The 18,703-nt window shown below is 47.0% G+C and overlaps 1 protein-coding gene across 2 annotated transcripts; it reads right to left on the reverse strand.

Annotated features, from left to right (window-relative positions):
- Nucleotides 1-72: 72 nt before the first annotated feature.
- On the reverse strand, nucleotides 73-18,335 carry LOC139376283 (integrin alpha-6-like). 2 transcript variants are annotated; one of them, XM_071118647.1, is made up of 25 exons: nucleotides 17,821-18,288; nucleotides 9,393-9,520; nucleotides 9,188-9,267; nucleotides 8,823-9,084; nucleotides 8,215-8,346; nucleotides 7,414-7,627; nucleotides 6,984-7,177; nucleotides 6,664-6,886; nucleotides 6,442-6,531; nucleotides 6,292-6,353; nucleotides 5,987-6,156; nucleotides 5,609-5,746; nucleotides 5,400-5,515; nucleotides 5,156-5,315; nucleotides 4,965-5,048; nucleotides 4,807-4,886; nucleotides 4,640-4,717; nucleotides 4,390-4,492; nucleotides 4,095-4,271; nucleotides 3,850-3,951; nucleotides 3,622-3,732; nucleotides 2,384-2,482; nucleotides 2,173-2,298; nucleotides 1,979-2,078; nucleotides 73-1,227 (listed from the first exon to the last, which is right to left on the reverse strand). In XM_071118647.1, the coding sequence occupies exons 1-24, from the start codon at nucleotides 18,000-18,002 to the stop codon at nucleotides 2,004-2,006; spliced, it is 3,186 nt and encodes a 1,061-aa protein (XP_070974748.1). In that variant the 5' UTR covers nucleotides 18,003-18,288; the 3' UTR covers nucleotides 73-1,227; nucleotides 1,979-2,003. The 2 variants fall into 2 exon arrangements, with proteins under 2 accessions (XP_070974748.1, XP_070974747.1); XM_071118646.1 differs by lacking the exon at nucleotides 1,979-2,078 and having other exon boundaries at nucleotides 17,821-18,335.
- Between the last annotated feature and the right edge of the window lie 368 nt (nucleotides 18,336-18,703).

Below are 18,703 nucleotides of genomic sequence, written 5' to 3' on the forward strand. Positions count from 1 at the left end.
CCGAATTTTAACATTTAGGTTCAATTTCATTTCCATGAGGTAGTAAAAGTAACAGAAAAGATGGATGTGAATTTGTACAGGATGTAAAAACATTTATTTAGCAAATCACGGCAATTTTTCACACTTTTACTTTACATTGTCAACAGCTGTCACTGGACAAATCCTCCACGTTAAGTCATTGAATGGGCCCTGTTTAAATACTTCTTCAACAACAAAAAAAATGCAGAATTTCTTCACTTCCTTGAAAATGAACACTGATTTAACGTGACCGATTAGAAGAGCCACAATATGTAGTTTCCCCACTCACTCACTCTGCTTCACTGGTCCATCTCAACAATCGAACACTTAAACGTTCACAACGTTCTCTCTGAGCAGTTATGGATGGTGACGTTAGTACATGGATATAAATAATATAGAAAGATTGAATGGGAGGGCTGTTGATTAGCTGCTGCTATAACCTGACGAAAAATGGCCCCAGTTAAACATGAGAAATGTGTCTAACTGTCCTTACACCCAAATGGCTTTGAGATGATTTGTGATTTGAGGCATCCATCCTTCCATATCTTGGAGAAGAAAAAAAACTCCTGAAAAATGATTTGGCCAGTGGAGTACTTTGTAGGTAACATTCTCCTCATACAATAAATACACATTCTTCAAAATATACAAAACATATAAAACACTCTAGCCTGTTCCGTAAGTGTACATTTACAAAACAATGTCCAGAGCTTTGAAAGAGAGACAGCTGGGATTCTTGACCCAAAATGTTAAAGAACACACAAAAATCTTCTCTCTCTGTCCAGTGATCAACATGGATGTCACTATCAAGATAAAATTCAATCAGACAAGGTACTACTTAATTGATCCCCAAAAAGGGACAACTTGATGAAGTGTTATTTCACCTTATCTAACCTGCTGCTGTACTGTATCGTCGTCATCTGTCCTTAAAGTACACAAATAAAGCTTTTCTACAAATAGTTTTTTTTTTCCTACATTTTTTTTGGTGTCCACACTGTGGCGCGGGGGCCTTGGAATCGTCAGATCAATGTCTGTGGTAACGGGAGCTCCAGTGTTCCACCATTGTTAAGAGTAACTCTCGTTCTCACTCCAGCTCGTTATCCAGGCCTTCTTTTCCAGGCTTCCCAGTTGGTCTTTCTCCTCCTTTTGTATCCGCACCGCATTATAACTGGGAACGCTGTCGTCGTACTTGGAGCGTCTGAAAAACCCACACTGTTGGCGGCAACAAACACACACAAAAAACACAGCACATAGAAAATCAGTAACGAGCAGTTTGGAGCCTCTCAACAACATGAAAGGAATAGCTCACCCTCACATCAAACTATGAAAAGTCTTAAACAATGTTCGATTTTGGAGTGTGCTATCCCTTTAAGGGCAGAGATGTGAGTGAGGCTCTTGAACAGTAGGAGGCGATACAGAGCCATCGGTGGTCCGACATGCAGAAAGCTGTGATGTAGCAACGCCCCTATAAACCAAGGCTGAGAGAGAACCACTTCAGAGCCTTCAGACAGGAAGCGCTTGAAGTTCCAATGGCAACCACAGAAGCAGAAACCAGAGACGGAGAGAGATGAAGACGGCAAGGACCAACCCAGAAGGTCTTTGGAGCGATAGGAGAACAGTTCATATACATTGGCATAATGATTTTTCAACCAAAGTAAGCATTCATCCCACATGGCCATGCGTGTAAACCGTCCATAACTCAACAACAACAACAGTTCGAAAGAAGGCCATTTCCAAGCAGAAACTAGAAGTGCTTTTCTACAGCAACCTGTCAGCGGAGCCCTGTAACATTCCGTTCCATCCTCGTCATAGCCATTGCATTTGATTTCGTAGCTCTGAGCCCCTTTACTTTGCTCGTTCATTAGCGAAAGCGTTTCCCCCCTCCAGCGATAGTTAGTCTGCCACTGTCTCCGTCCATCCTCTGTGCCCCCGGGCATGTATAGGTGGGTATAGATGCGTTTACCCCAGAGACAGCGTCTCGCCCTCTTTTACGCGTCAGAAGATGTCAATCTCTCTTTGTCAGAGGGTGGCACATCCTCTTTCTTTTTCCCGAAGAAACCGCACTAAAGAGAAGCAATTGCATTAGTGTGTGTGTGTGTGTATTCATACTGTATATACTGTAAACAGTGACATTTATCCGGGCTCTTCTAGTCTTACCTTCCACAGCAGGAAGACCAGCAGGCCGAGCAGCAGCAGCCCTAACAAGATGGCTACCAGGATGATCCACCATGGGAGTCCTCCGTACTGAGCCACACGACGCTCTGGGAACACCGTCACTCTCACCTGAGAAAAGACAACATCAACAGAAAGTCAGCAGAAAGGGAAATGTGGGTTTTTGTGTGTTCGAAATGTGAAACTGGCCAAGTACCTGTGTCTCTGCGTTCCTCAGGACCATGTTTTTGGCTGCTCCGTCCACTCTGAGAGAGGCTTTCACTATCACGTCCAGATAGTTCAGCTTGGAGTACTCCTGTTGGGAATCACAGAGGGAGGTGAGAGTGGACAGGAAAACACGGTGCAGTCAAATAGCAGAGGGAGGTGCAGTCAAATAGCAGAGGGAGGTGCAGTCAAATAGCAGAGGGAGGTGAGCGTGGACAGGAACACACGGTGCAGTCAAATAGCAGAGGGAGGTGCAGTCAAATAGCAGAGGGAGGTGAGCGTGGACAGGAACACACGGTGCAGTCAAATAGCAGAGGGAGGTGCAGTCAAATAGCAGAGGTAGGTGCAGTCAAATAGCAGAGGTAGGTGCAGTCAAATAGCAGAGGGAGGTGCAGTCAAATAGCAGAGGGAGGTGCAGTCAAATAGCAGAGGGAGGTGCAGTCAAATAGCAGAGGGAGGTGCAGTCAAATAGCAGAGGGAGGTGAGCGTGGACAGGAACACGAGGTGCAGTCAAATAGCAGAGGGAGGTGAGCGTGGACAGGAACACGAGGTGCAGTCAAATAGCAGAGGGAGGTGAGCGTGGACAGGAACACGAGGTGCAATCAAATAGCAGAGGGAGGTGAGCGTGGACAGGAACACACGGTGCAGTCAAATAGCAGAGGGAGGTGCAGTCAAATAGCAGAGGGAGGTGAGTGTGGACAGGAACACGAGGTGCAGTCAAATAGCAGAGGGAGGTGCAGTCAAATAGCAGAGGGAGGTGCAGTCAAATAGCAGAGGGAGGTGCAGTCAAATAGCAGAGGGAGGTGCAGTCAAATAGCAGAGGGAGGTGAGCGTGGACAGGAACACGAGGTGCAGTCAAATAGCAGAGGGAGGTGCAGTCAAATAGCAGAGGGAGGTGCAGTCAAATAGCAGAGGGAGGTGCAGTCAAATAGCAGAGGGAGGTGAGCGTGGACAGGAACACGAGGTGCAGTCAAATAGCAGAGGGAGGTGCAGTCAAATAGCAGAGGGAGGTGCAGTCAAATAGCAGAGGGAGGTGCAGTCAAATAGCAGAGGGAGGTGCAGTCAAATAGCAGAGGGAGGTGCAGTCAAATAGCAGAGTGAGGTGAGCGTGGACAGGAACACGAGGTGCAGTCAAATAGCAGAGGGAGGTGCAGTCAAATAGCAGAGGGAGGTGCAGTCAAATAGCAGAGGGAGGTGCAGTCAAATAGCAGAGAGAGGTGCGTGTCTTACCTCCAGGAATGTGCTGTTCCAGAGGCGAGATCTGAGCAGGATGACTGCATTACTGTCCAGGCCCTGAAGAGGGCAGCGAATCTCCACACACTTTGCCCCGTCCTCACACGACTGTAACACACACACACACACACACACACACACACACACACACACTTTACAGTAGAGCTCGTATACGACTAATACCACATTTAAACGTTGAGCTACTGGGAGAGAAGGTTGTGTTACCAAAGTAGTGTATTTCCTCTTGTCAGTCAGCCGTGCGATGGTTCCCTCCTGAGATTTGTCTGTCTCCACTACGGCTCGTCTTCTCCGGGTGCTGCTTGGCTCCTAAACAGAGTGTGACAGAAGATCATTCGGAACAAACATTCCCTTGGTGAGAACAACAGAGGGTCTGGGACCGTCAGTTTGTTTGCTTTGGGACCAGAAAGGTCCAAGGAGATTGGAGTTTGACCACTGCAGTGTTTCCTAACCTCTTTGACGGCGAGTGAGTTGATCTCTCTCTCAGGGGAGCAGGTGATCTGTTCCAGACCCCTGGAGTCGATCTTCATGAGGTACAGGAGCCACTTCCCCTCCACCGTCTCCTTTGGCCAATTGACGATCAGGGCGGCGCTGCCGTATGTCTTCAGGGGCTTCCCCAGGTTAATCACCTGTCAATCAAAAGGCAGTCAAAGGTCAGGTGAGTTCAGTTTATAGTGAAATACAAATGCACCCGTTTGATAATGATGTCATTATTCAAACGGAAAAGAAGCAAACTAATAGGCTTACCCTGAACTCGTACTCGATGGGGCTGCCGATGTCTCCTTCGGAATGCATGGCGCTCTCACCTTTGACCTCTCCAGTAAAGTAGACCTGGGAGGGCTTGGCCACTCTGGGAAAACAAGAAACACAATGTGAACACAAACATCGTCATGCTCACGCTCCGATGCTGGGAGGTGCGACAACAGATTTGGTTCCCACGTGTAAAAGCACATGAAAGCACATTAAAGTAAGCAACTGGCAAATCATATCATTGTACCCTGTGAGGGACAGCAGCAGCTCGATCACCACTTTGGCCTTGGCCTTGACTCTGGCCACGTTTTGCTGGTCACTCGTTCTGAAAGGTCAGAGGTCAAATCAGCACCGTTGGTCAAATGTAGCTGTGCAGTATCTCATCGCAGAGGGAGGCGGGCAGCGTATACTCACGTCTCCAGCTTCAGGTCAATCTCCAGCTCTGTGGTGTTCAGAGAGATGCCTGCTGTGCTCAGGATGATGTAGAACGTCGCCTAAAACACACAGACGGATACGTCAGCGGGCGCACGCCCTTTTATCTGGTGATGGTGATCGGCCTCGTCGTCTCTCACCTCTGAGCCTCGCTTGAAGGGGTTCCCCAGCTCACAGTCTGCCTGAGAGCCGTTCGTATTGGTCACACAGATCACCTGCTTGTCCTGCAATCGACAAAACAGCCAGTCACAACTCGGTAACCGGTCTGAAGAACGAAAGAGGGGAAGGAGCGAGAGAGGGCGTGTGACAGAAGAGGAGAGGTGTCACTTACCGCGTTGGGTGCAGAGCGGGAGGCAGAGTAGGAGAGCGAGGGAGGGAAGGAGGCAACCAACGCCGCCTCATGGGCATCATCTCCATTCTGGTTGGTCACCGTGATCTCCAGGGCGATGTCCTTCTGGTCGCTAAGGGAGACTACCGGCACCCCATCCTCCCTGCAAAGACACCGGCAGATTATGTCAGCGTTGATTCCACTCACCCAGGTGTTGGTTAGTGACAGGTTAATGTGTTCTACTCACACAGGTAGTGGATGGAAGACGTCCTTGTTGGGCTCTCTGTAGCAGAAGCGATGCTGGAGCTGTACGTTGCTCTGACACACATTATCACTGCCACAGCCCTCCTTCAGGAAGCTCACCTACACACACAGGAAACAGCATGCCGATCAGACAGACTCACACTAGACCAGAGGGAACGGGCTTTAGAGCAGGCCACGGTTGTTATTGGTCACCTCAGCGCGGGCCGTGATAGGCTCGTTGGAGTCGAGGATGGGCGGGAGTTCTGGGAGCGCTCTTCTTTTCCTTTTGGAGTTCTTTATCTCCACGGTAACGTCGACAGGGATTCCCCTGAGCTTGTCCTTAATGTTCTCCTGTAGGTGACACACACAGAGTACAGATAAGAGATACGTGGTATATCACTGGTATATCACTGGTATATCACTGGTATATCACTGGCAAAGGATAGAGGAGACTGATTCTTGTCCATATTTTACCCGCAAGGTTGGTGAAAGACCGTCTTGAGATATCGATCTCTTCCTTCCCCTCTTGCTACCCGTTCCTCTTTCTTACCGTTAGCAGTGTCACGAGTCGTGCGAGTTGGGATCTAGTACCTGTAGTGTGAGTCTGGCGGTGACACACTCCTTCTTGCCCTGTCCACTGAGGATGAGAACACCGGTGGACTGGTAGTCGTTGACGTCGCTGGAGCGCGTGGAGAAGGTCACTCTGGGAGGGAGACCCTGCTTCCGACGCTCCGCCTCCGCCTCAAAGGAGTACGCCACCGCTGAGGAGGGGAGAGAGAACAAGAGAGAGGGAAAGAGAGAGCGGTAGAGAAAGAGAGGGACAGTTACCATTGCATACTGGTCTAAGTCCTAAAAAGCCGACTGAAGAAATCATAACACAGAAGGTGTTGTCTTACTCAGTCTGGGGCTGTAGGATTTGGGGTTGGCGGTGTAGGAGAAGCAGGCTTCTACCTCCAAGCTGGAAACACATCAAGTCATTTGTATTTATTAATATGGCTTAAATGGTTTCTCATTGTCCATATTCTGCAGTTAAACAGCACACTCACCAGATGCTGTTGCCACAGTTTTTCTTAGTCAGATCGATCTCCTTTGGCGTTGTCTTGACAACCTTCTGGATGCTAATGACCGGCCGAGTCCTGGAGTGACGTCACAGGGTCAAAGGTTTAAAGGTCAAGAAAGTGGCCCCCAAAAAATAAGGTATTAACAAATGGAATGTAGAAATGTACAAACAAAACATTGTGGGGTAGATGACTGATTGCCATGGTTACCTGTAGACGAACACAGAGTCGGAGAGAGATCCTACGGCCAGGTCAGGGTACGAGTTCCTGTCCAAGTCCATGTTACCAGCTAGAGAATAACCAAACAGCTTTGTCTCCGATGGCACCCCTGACAACACCTGCGCCGGTTTGATGTTGATGCCCTGAGCTGAGCCATGGTAGATGAACACCTTCCCTGACCCACTGTCATAATAGGGTGCTCCCACAGCGATGTCTGGCAGAGAGAGAGAGAGAGTCAGGATTACACACCGTCTACACACACACACACAAAGGCAAAGACAGATTTATCAACACACACACGCGCCCCTTACCCTGATAGCCGTCCAGGTTGAGATCTCCCAGGTTTTCTACGGCCAGTCCAAACATGGAGTCCCGAGGTCCGTCTATCCTGGTGGGCGTGACCTTACTCCAGTCTCCGGCCTTGTTAACGTAGACATAAATGGCTCCGCCTACCTCCCCGTCCTTCTCAAAAAACTGCGGGGCTCCCACCACGATGTCCTCCCACCTAGAGCCAGAGAGACCGAGAGGGAGCAAGAAATGACTCGGAGGAAGCAGAGAGAGATCGTCTCAGCACGGAACTAGTCGCCTCAACTCCAAGATCATCCGAGAGGCTCGAGCCAAATGACATCCTCCCACGTGGAGAGAAACTGCTTATGACGGGAAGGTGGACATGGGAAGGGCAGCGTATAGATTTGCCTCGTTGACGATCGAGAGAAAGAACGCGAGACAAGCGAGACGTACCCGTCGCCGGTCAGATCCACCACAGCGAGGTCGTAGCCGAACGACGAGGCCAGCCCCTCCCCTTCCAGGATGTGCTCTGGTGACAACATGGTGGACGCTTCGGTCTCCTTCTTTAGCAACACCACTGCCCCGCTGTGATTGGCTCTCGGGGCACCGGCGACCACGGTCAGCTGACCCTTCTTAGTGATGGCCTTCCCCGAGTCCAGAGAGAAGCCTGATAGGAGAGACACATTTAATCAATCAATCAATGAAAGAATTCGTCAGTCAGTGTACACCGACCCATTCCCAAAACATGAATGATCTCATCCATATGCCGCACTCGGGCCAAAGCTAGAACAGATTCACTGTTCTCTCTATCATGTGGACATGTTCAAGCCCAGTTGGTTGGAGGTTGAGGTGATTTATAGATCACCTCGACGTCATTGTAAATAAGAACGTGTTCTCAACTGACTTGTCTAGTTAAATAAAGGTTCAATAAAAATAAAAACATTTTAAAAATCGACATAACACCCAGCTCAGGCTGATCCTCATGACGAACGCAATGTTTCACCGTCCATGATGATAACTAGTGCACTAGAGTCATTCGATTGGTTATGGAGAGCATGATGTCATCGCGCAGGAAGTCATACAAACCTAAGTAGCTATTGGCCCGTTACGTCGGTCTCCATAGCAATCTGAGGAGGAAGTGACTTGTACACAAACTGTTTCAACACTGGAGCTGGACACGGTGGTGAAGAGCACACCTGGACCCACAAAGAGGAGAAAGAGGAACGAGGGATGAAAGAGTTTAGATGTACCTACCCAAGTAACTGTTAGCGGGCACGGGGACCAGGTCTGGGTCTAACCGGTTCTCATCGCCCACCTCATAGGGCCCGTCGTCATAGAAGCCCATCTCCAACAGAGTGTTGTTCTTCTGCTCTACTCTCACCACACCTGGAGGGATGGGGGGCGGGGGGGGGGGTGAGGGAAGTGAAGGGGAACATGGAGATGATAAGCCGAGGAGAAACATCTCAACACAAGCAAATAATGAATGGAAAAACAGTCACTTAAAAACATGAAACATCATGAGCTGAATTTTTTTTGGGGGGGGGAAGTTTTGTACACGATGACATGACCCTAATCTAAAAAAAAAATGTATCAGTGTGGTTTTGCTACCACTAGAGGTCACTGCGGTTCATAGATTCGAGCATCAGCTGACGAAAGAGGAAGGGGCCATGTAGACTGGGCTAATCTACCTAACCCTGACCCTGGCCTAACCCTGACCTTATCCCCTAACCCCGACCTCTAGCCCCTGAGCCGGACCTCATAGATCTGAAAGGATGAGATAGGTGTAAGCAACATGGTCCATCTACCCCTCTGGTAGGCCTTTCCCGTATTATCAGGCATACACACTCCCGCTCTCCACCCACCTTTCCAGTTGTACGCTCCAGGGGCACCAAATACCAGGTAGTGGTAGTCCCTAGTGAAGGTGGCAGACAGACCCTGTTGGCATGAACCAAACCTCTCATGGCCGCGTGCCCGCCCCTCACAGAACCTCCAGTTCCCTCCGTCCTCATCAGACTCGGTACCGATGGTCAGGTCCTGGCTCAGCACGTAACACCGCCCTGTGATGTCACGTGACTCCTGGGCTGTGTTTACAAACAGACGCCGCTGGTAGCGGTGGGCACACGTCTGGAGGGGGAGAGAGAGAGAGAGAGATTGGTTAACAGAGCTGTCAATCAGGTCAATAATTTAACCCACTCATGTATACACGCACGCACACACACACACTTACCACAATCTTTCCTCCCGGCCCCTGGCTGTTTACTGTTACACCCATCCATTGGTTCTCCTTACTCTCGGTGTTCACGTCCTCTGCACACACAGAAATCATCAAATCTTGATCAACTGCTGAATGTCTAGTGATTGCCTTATAAGGACTTGTGTGGACAGACAACGACCGAAAATGTGTGTGTGCGTGTGTTTAGAGGTGAGCTCACCATCGTTGTCGAACTGCACTCGGCTACAGCTGGAGGAAGTGGAAGCGGTGTCGCAGTTGTAGAGTCCTCCTGTGATCTTTGCCTTCTGACCTCTCAGAGCTTTAGCCCTTGGAGCACCAACCAGCAACCTGTAACACGCACCACAAGGTCATGTTTGAATACAGGAAACACAGACACACACAGACAGCAATATTACAACATGACTGGTACACACATTACTCCCTGTCCATGTCCGATCCACATTTTACAAAGCGGTCATCATTCAAACCACCACCATACACCCATTATTATAAGAGGAAGCTACAGTCGGTGAGTAGATCAGGGCCAATGTGGAGTCCTACACTTTGACACCTGCGATAATCTTAACCAGCCTGTCAGCAGCCCTCGGCACTCCCCCCTCACTTTCCCCCTGAGTCACACAGCATCTCCCTTTCAACAGAGAACATCAGAGAGTGTCTCACACACACACACACATGCACGCACTCAATCAAACTGCTGTTCCCATGATCTGCCCCCTCCCTCCCCAGCACCCCTCAGACAAAGAGTGCTTTCATGATTGGACAGAACTGCGACTCAGCGATAACATTCATCCACAAAGGGTGGGCACACACACAAGAAAAAGTGGAATGGAGACACACACATGCACACTCAAGAGTGGACATACACACACACACTCCAGGGACGGGCCACACTCACTGGATGTCTTTATGGAACCACAGACAAGAGGGGCTCTTAGAGAGGGGTCACAGCCACCACACCCCAGTACCCACGATGCATTACTCAAGGTTTCCCACAGCAGCATATTGAAGTTCCCCATCACTGAGGCTGTGTGTGTGTGTGTGTGTGTGTGTGTGTGTGTGTGTGTGTGTTCTTGATGACAATCGTCAGTCATGAAATGAACTGAAGCTTTGTAAGGAGTTCAATGCATAGAAATGCTTAATGTCTTGTCGTACAAATCACATGGCTTTAGCGCAGGCCTGTTTTACCTTGTATCTATTTATAAACCTTACTGTGATTATGGGATAGGCCATTTGTCATGTTCATGGATTTCAGTTTGCATTGATTGCTATGTGGGTCTCAATGCACTTGAACTTGACCTTGAAAAACTCTCATCCAAGGGTCTTTCATCAAAAGGTTTTTAAAAAAGCCATACTAGATTGATTTCTATGGTGTAAGTACTCGATTAGATTAAGAAAACCCCACCTGTTTTGAACACAACTCGTATTCATACCTACGTGGGTGAACAGAGATGTGTTTGGGGTCAAGGGGCCTTTAATGTGGTTAACTCATTAAGAGCGAGAAAGACAGAGATAGGAGAGAGATCACTCTGCTTGAACAGAGCTATGCTCAATCATGAGGCATCAAAGCCAAAGGAGCTGAATAATATTAAGAAATGCTATAGGTAGAAGGAAAATAGTGTGGAAATCTACCAAAAAACAATTTGGCAAAAACAAATTCAATCCCTTCTAGACAATTTCCTGGACAAAAGGTTTCATTGTAATAGTGAAGGTATAAACTTGGCAGTAGAAAATCTTAACAGTATATTTGACCTCTCAGCTTCCCTAACAAATCAAAACATTTCAAGCAGACAACCCAAGAAAATGAACAACAATGACAAATGGTTTAACGAAGAATGCAAATAAAACAATACAGAAATACACTACGGAAAAAGAAGGAACAGCAGGTCAGAAATCTGCTCAATGTAATTGAAGAATCCATAGACTCTAACCACTTCTGGGAAAATTGGAAAACACTAAACAAACAACATGAAGAGTTATCTATCCAAAACGGAAATCTATGGATAAACCACTTCTCCAATCCTTTTTGGCTCTATAACAAAAAACAAACAGCAAAAACATATACATGACCAAATACAAATCTTATAATCAACTATTAAAGACTCCTGTCTTTACGTTTTCTACCAGAACCCACTGGACTCTCCAATTACGTTGAATTAATAACTACATGACAAAATAAAAACCCTCCAACCCAAAAAAGGCCTGTAGTGTTGACGGTATCCTCAATGAAATGATCAGAAATACAGACCACATACTCCAATTGGCTATACTTAAACTCGTTAACATCCTCCTCAGCTCTGGCAACTTCCCCAATATGTGGAACGAAGGACTGACGTTGAGGACATGTCCTGCTAAACCTTGCTAATGCTTTTGTACGAAAACACCCGTCTTTAAAGCCTAGGCATTGGGCTTGAGCTAGTTTCTTTAACAAACTCATATAAGTTGGAAAAGTGTGCGTGCACATTAATAAGAGGCCTGCTATAACTGTTCTGTGTGTGTAGCATGACACCATGATGTCTGGTCTCTCAGCCAAGAGCTGACAGAAACTCACTGGTTCCTCTTAAGTTGACTGGGGACAAAACATTTTTGTTGATGATCTACTTCACTTGCTCGTACACATATGTTTCCCATGCCAATAAAGCCCCTCGAATTGAATTTGAATTGAGACAGGAAAAAGAGAGCGGGAGAGAGTCATGTGGGTGCTGACTCCTCTGGGCCTCAGTGCAGATTTCCCAGAGTGGAGAGAACATGTGGAGGGAGGGTGAGAATAGAAGGGTGTGAGTGAAAATAAATGAATGGAATCGTGCCCAAGTAATTAAACGACTGCTCCAACACTGATCTGAGAACAATGAGCATCCTTCGTGTTGCCCCCTGCTACACATACACTAACAGGAAGTCAGGAGAATAGGCGGAAGGAAGAGGCATCCCTTAGCCATGCCCACACGGTAGTTTGGTAAACCCTGTGGTTCCTTGGGTTCAGACTACACTCAAGGTACAAGTTGCCACTTAACCACAGGTCTAGGATCACATTACCCTCCTCAAAATCCTACCCTAAAACATTAGGGGATGAGAAAAGAGCTGACCCTGCATCAGTGGATAGGAACAACGTGGACCTACTCCTCAGACTACGCTGCGCGGCACATCATGGTTTATAACTACATAGATAAATTACCCAGGTATACACAGTGGCTGCAGTAAAAATATATGAATGTTTGAATGTTTGAATTGTACGTGGTCTCAATTGTTTATTGATGTCTGGGCAATGTAACGCGTGCGAGGCCCATTACCCAGTAGCCTGCCACTGGTAGTAAAACAGGGAGTGTGTGAGAGGGAGACAGGGAGTGTGAAGAGAGGGAGTGTGTATTGTTCTACTGATAATGGCTAACGACACAGCTGCTTCTCCAATCATTCACCACATGTACAGGAAGTAGAAAATAAAATCCACAGGAAGGACAAAGATAAACATTCAGTGTGTGTGTGCGCACACGTGCGCGTTAGGTTAAGGTTTAGGGGTAGGGTTTGGAAAAATAGGACTTTTTAATGCTTCAAGCATTTTTACTCCCCAAAAAATAAAGCTGTGTGTGTGTATGAACAAACAACACAGCAAAGGGAAACAGTAGAAACCGCCATTCTCTCTCTCTCTTTTCACAAAGACACAATGAGGCCAAACAGCCTACAGCCGAAAGAAACAGAGAAACACCAAATCGAGGAACTATATGCACCACCACATCTTGTTACCAAGCAACTGTGGATCAACATCAGTGAAACTTTCAGAACATTTCAGTTCTAAATGGATCCCAGAACATTTTACAGAACCCTAATGAATTCCAGAACTCTTGACATTTTAATGCCAAGTTCTCTATGCTCCTTGCCAGGACTGATATGAACCCAGGGTTGTGTTAATGAGAGTACGCCGTAACAAAGCACTTTGTGCTTCTTATTGGACAAGTTCAGGTAGTCCCTCCCTGTTTCAGTCCGTTTTCTTCCATTTGGTACCTAGTACCAGGTCGGTGTGGGAGACAGACAGCGTGGCTTGAGTAACTGACCGACTATGTGTATTTGGTGCCCAGCTGTAAAAGGTGATTTATGCTGTCAGCATTCCTCCAGACATCCCTCCACCACTCCTCAGCTTTGATGTTGGCTAACTTGAGCTAACCTGGATCAGCCTGCAGGCAGGAGAGAACGGGCAGACAAAGAGGTGTGTTTGGGGGAGAGGTGTGTGTGTGCGTGCGCGTGCACGTGATCATTTTTTCACATGCTGTTCATGTAATGTAGTCCAACAACAACAAAAAAATTTAGCAATAAAATATTGCATACATTTAGCACTTTTTTTCCCAGGATTCTGAACAAACCTTTGAACTCTAACCCTAACCTTCCCACTAAAATCAATCTCCTATCTATCCAGGATCTGAGAGATCAAAGATCTGTCGCACACAGGAACCTCACAGCTCTACACCCTAGACGTCTGTCTATAGAACATGCTGGAATGGATTCTCTCTCTCTCTCCCACACACGCGTTGTACCTCTCCCATACACTTTCACTAAGATGCTCTCTCTACTTCTACCTCAGTCTCTTTGTCACAGCCTTCCCTCCTTCCCTCCTCTCTCGTTCTCTCTGTGACACTTTAATACTTTCTCCCACACAGAGCGAAGCGCCAACTTTCTGCAGTTGTGACCGACTTTGGGACCTAATCCACATGCACACAACCCCTTGCTCTTCAGCATGTACGTGAGACACACAGACACACCTGACCCCACCCCCCATAGACCCGTGCCAAACAGATCCCTCCATTGCCTGCAGGTATCAACAAACAAAAAAACATGCACACAAAACACACACACCTGTGAGGCACGGGCTCAGTTTGGCGGAACGGGAGCAACCGTTCAGGCGTGGCACAGACGTATGACTCACCTTTCACACACACACACTCTAGATTCCCCGGAAACACCTCCCAGACAGCACAGACAGTCTGGAATCCTGATCTACTGAGGTAGGCAGGTAAGAAGTGTAGCCTCTGGCAGCATTACACACTGTGTATATCATGATGACGTATGGCTGCCAAGTTTAGTGTCCTGTACACTGAAGAATCCCTGCGCCCAAGGTCAGTCAACGGTTACCATTGTGGATTTCAACTCCTGCAGTGCAGTGTGTGCGTGTGTGTGTGTGTGTGTGTGTGTGTGTGTGTGTGTGTGTGTGTGTGTGTGTGTGTGTGTGTGTGTGTGTGTGTGTGTGTGTGTGTGTGTGTGTGTGCGTGCATGCGTGTCTGTGTACACAGTATGTGTGAGTTTGCGCGTGCGTACAGTTTGTTACCAACAATGTGCCGACTCACGCGGAAACAGTTACAAAAGACCAGGAAGGCCTCATAGCTTCTAATACACAGACTGCACTGCATCAGTCACCACTTTAACACCACAACCACACACACACACACACACACACACACACACACACACACACACACACACACACACACACACCTCTCACTGCTGAATAGGCACACACATACTCTGCGACACTGTACAGATGCGCCCACACACACACACAAAACACACTATCACTTGGCTGTTCATGCATACACTGATGTCTAAGGCCAGCATTTTGCCCATAATTTAGGTTAGGATTTGGGGACGTATGACTCAGACCTGCTGATTCAGTGTTAATGAGAGACATGTCCTGAGGGCATATGGAACAGAAACAGGCTTTTAGAGTCTGTGTTCCTGAAAGGTACAGTGGATTCGGAAAGTACTCAGACCCCTTGACTTTTTCCCACATTTTGTTAGGTTACAGGCTTATTTTCCCTCCTCAATCTACACGCAATACCCCATAATGACAAAGCAAAAACAGCTTTTTAGAAAATAAAAATAAAAACTGAAACATAACATTTATATAAGCATTCAGACCCTTTACTCAGTACTTTGTTGAAGAACCGTTGGCAGCGATTACAGCATCAAGTCTTCTTGGGTATGACACTACAAGCTTGGCACACCTGTATTTGGGGAGGTTCTCCCATTCTTCTTTGCAGATCCTCTCAAGCTCTGTCAGGTTGGATGGGGAGCGTCGCTGCACAGCTATTTTCAGGTCTCTCCAGAGATGTTTGATTGGGTTTAAGACCGGGCTCTGGCTGGGTCAGTCAAAGACATTCAGAGACTTGTCCCGAAGCCACTCCTGCGTTGTCTTGGCTGTGTGCTTAGAGTCGTTGTCCTGCTGGAAAGTGAACCTTCACCCTAATCTGAGGTCCTGAGCGCTCTGGAGCAAGTTCTCATCAAGGATCTCTCTGTACTTTGCTCCATTCATCTTTCACTCGATCCTGACTAGTCTCCCAGTCCCTGCCGCTGAAAAACATCCCCACAGCATGATAGTGCCACCACCATTCTTCACTGTAGGGATGGTGCCAGGTTTCTTCCAGACTTCACACTTTCTTGTTTCTCATGGTGCCTTTTGGCAAACTCCAAGCGGGCTATCATGTGCCTTTAACTGAGGAGTGGCTTCCGTCTGGCCACTCTACCATAAAGGCCTGATTGGTCGAGTGCTGCAGAGATGGTTGTTCTTCTGGAAGGTTCTCCCAACTCCACAGAGGAACTCTGGAGCTCTTTCAGAGTGACCATCAGGTTCTTGGTCACCTCCCTGACCAAGGCCCTTCTCCCCCGATTGCTCAGTTTGGCCGGGCGGCCAGCTCTAGGGAGAGTCTTGGTGGTTCCAAACTTCTTCCATTAAAGATTGATGGAGGCCACTGGGTTCTTGGGGACCTTCAATGCTTCAGAAAATGTTTGGTACCCTTCCCCAGATCTGTGCCTCGACACAATCCTGTCTCGGAGCTCTACGGACAATTCCTTTGACCTCATGGCTTGGTTTTTGCTCCGACATGCACTGTCAAATGTGGGACCTGATGTCGACAGGTGTGTGGCTTTCTAAATCATGTCCAATCAATTGAATTTACCACAGGATGATCAATGGAAACAGGATGCACCTGAGCTCAATTTTGAGTCTCATAGCAAATACTTATGAATACTTATGGAAATAAAAATCTGAACCTGTTCTCGCTTTGTTATTATAGGGTATTGTGTGTAGATTGATGAGGGGGAAAAACATTTTCTAATCCATTTTAGAATAAGGCTGTAATGTAACAAAATGTGGAAAAAGTCAAGGGTTCTGAATACTTTCCTAAAGCACTGTACATGGATTCAATTCAAAATAAATGTTTGATCCCTGTATAAACATCTGTCAGGTTTTCTACATGAGAGAACTCATTGAGGGAATCTCAGGGTATGAAATCTCAACTTTAATCTGAACTAGAACGTGTTTCTTTCTGTCTCTACCGCCTGACTGTTCACAGGGCTGACGACCACGTGCCTCTAATATAGACACAGACGAAAACTGGTACATCAAATTGTGTGTGTGTTCAGACAAGTTCAGGTCAGAACTAAGAAGGCCCATTACAGAAAGTTACAGACCTAAGACTCTATAATGACTTCAACCCATTACATTCAACACCTTGTTTAAAAGGGTAGAATCTATTCTAAACACAAATCCATTCCAATGACTCGTCGTCCATAACAACAGGTCTAGAATAAGTATAGTCATTGAGCACATGATGTATAGAATGGGGTCTGGGGTGCAGACAGCTGATCCTAAGTCAGTAGTTAACCAGAGTGTTGAGGGCAGATGGGGGATAGCCCTGCTGTGCTACAAGGAGCAGGGTGAAATTAGGCAGGAGATTAATGGTAAGACTACAGAAGGGTGTCACTTCTATTTCCCATGGTAGACAGCACTTGGCCAAAAGCAGTTATCTTCGAGGTCAACTAGACTGTCTGGAAATGTTACGGCTCAGCTGGTTTGAGGTTAAAGACAATGATGTACAGTATATGGCTATACTGCCTAGTTAAATAAAAGGTTCAATAATAAATAAATAAAATGTTTTTAAATATTTGCTTTTACACCATCTAACGCTACTGCGACCCTGACTAACACAATGGCACAGTCCCTGCAGCTTGCCACGCCCATAGCCTAGGGACAAGGCTAACTTTTACAGTATTTGACCCAAGCGACAATGACATTCGCCATCTACAGTCTAGGCTGGGTTTACTCTACTTTGAGGACACACGGCATGAGGTGCACATGACACGAGTGATGCAAATAATAATAGGATGCTGAGAACCATAAATACAATTATCCTAACAAGATCTGTGGCCAAGTGAAAATTCCCCCAAAGGTCTATTTCTACCCGGAGCTAGTATACATCTATAGAGCAGAGTAAGTGGTTTGGAATCATGAGACTTTTTTGGTTGTTGCCAAATTCATGACCTATTCATGACATTGGAGCCGCGCACGGACAGGAACGAGCCTGCAAAGGGCAGCAAAAGCTGTAAAACTCACCCATAATTAACCCGTTACAAAAACATGCCGATCTGAAACGTTAACGAAATGTCAAGACCAAAACAACCAGAAATCGGAGTTAATTAACAAATGAAAATGATTCCCGAATGAAGGGAACAATGATGTTGAGACGATAAACTTTTGCGATGAACCTGCGAGCCTTTGAAGTAATAACACTAGGCTACAGTAGCAACAACCTGTTAACTCCGCAACTTAAACGGAAAAATAAATACAAATAAAAAATAAGGAGACTTACATTCTTTTATCCAACGGATTTAATTGCCAATGCATAGCCAGAGAGAAGCCGAAAAGGCTCCCGGGCTCTCCTTTCTTTTCAATGACGTTTTCTGTGTCCAGGTTGAAAGCCGATACGTGCGTCCATTCCAGGTGAAGGAGAAGCGAAAGATATGAGATACATTGTATAAATCTCAACCCCATCGCGGCGAAAATGGTTTAATTCTATGTGACTGAAAACGAACACCGTTATTTCTCCCGGTAACGCAGCCTGTTTGTCCCGGGGTATGGAACTCACGAACGAGTGAAGTGATGTCTGACTTTATGCTGGCTCTCTCGGGCTTTGGGTGGGATGTTGCACACTTGAAGCTCGTACCGCGCCCCTCCTACATCCCCACTTTCCCTCCCTCCCTATCTGTTCTCTTACCTCAGGTGTTGAGCAACATACAGAAGAAGCAAGTCTACTTTCAACGTGAGAAAAAAGCTATACACTTGTAGTTGGGGAGTGGTTTACACAATTGTTACCCAGAGGAAAATGGAGGAGGGTCATGCTTTGAACATTTCAGCCAGGGGGAGGGTTTAGTATTTGTATAGGCCTAGGCTATACAAAGAGCAATTATAGGAGAAGCACAGGTTGAACCAGGGTCTGTAGTGACACCTCTAGCACTGAGATGCAGTGCCTTAGACCGCTGAGCCACTCGGGAGTCCCATTACACTTTGTAATGGTAGTGCTATTCCAATCATAAGCCCTGTCCTGCCCTGCTCTTGCTTATGTAAACCCTTTTGTGCTGCCTGACCAATGGCTGTGCTGTGTACGGTGGTAAGGTGGTACTTCAGGAAGTGAGTCGAAGGCTTCATCCTTAAAATAGTGTTTTATTTGTCCTGTATAATGTATAATGTATAAT

This window comes from Oncorhynchus clarkii, chromosome 20, assembly GCF_045791955.1.
Source record: "Oncorhynchus clarkii lewisi isolate Uvic-CL-2024 chromosome 20, UVic_Ocla_1.0, whole genome shotgun sequence".
NCBI lineage: Eukaryota > Metazoa > Chordata > Actinopteri > Salmoniformes > Salmonidae > Oncorhynchus > Oncorhynchus clarkii.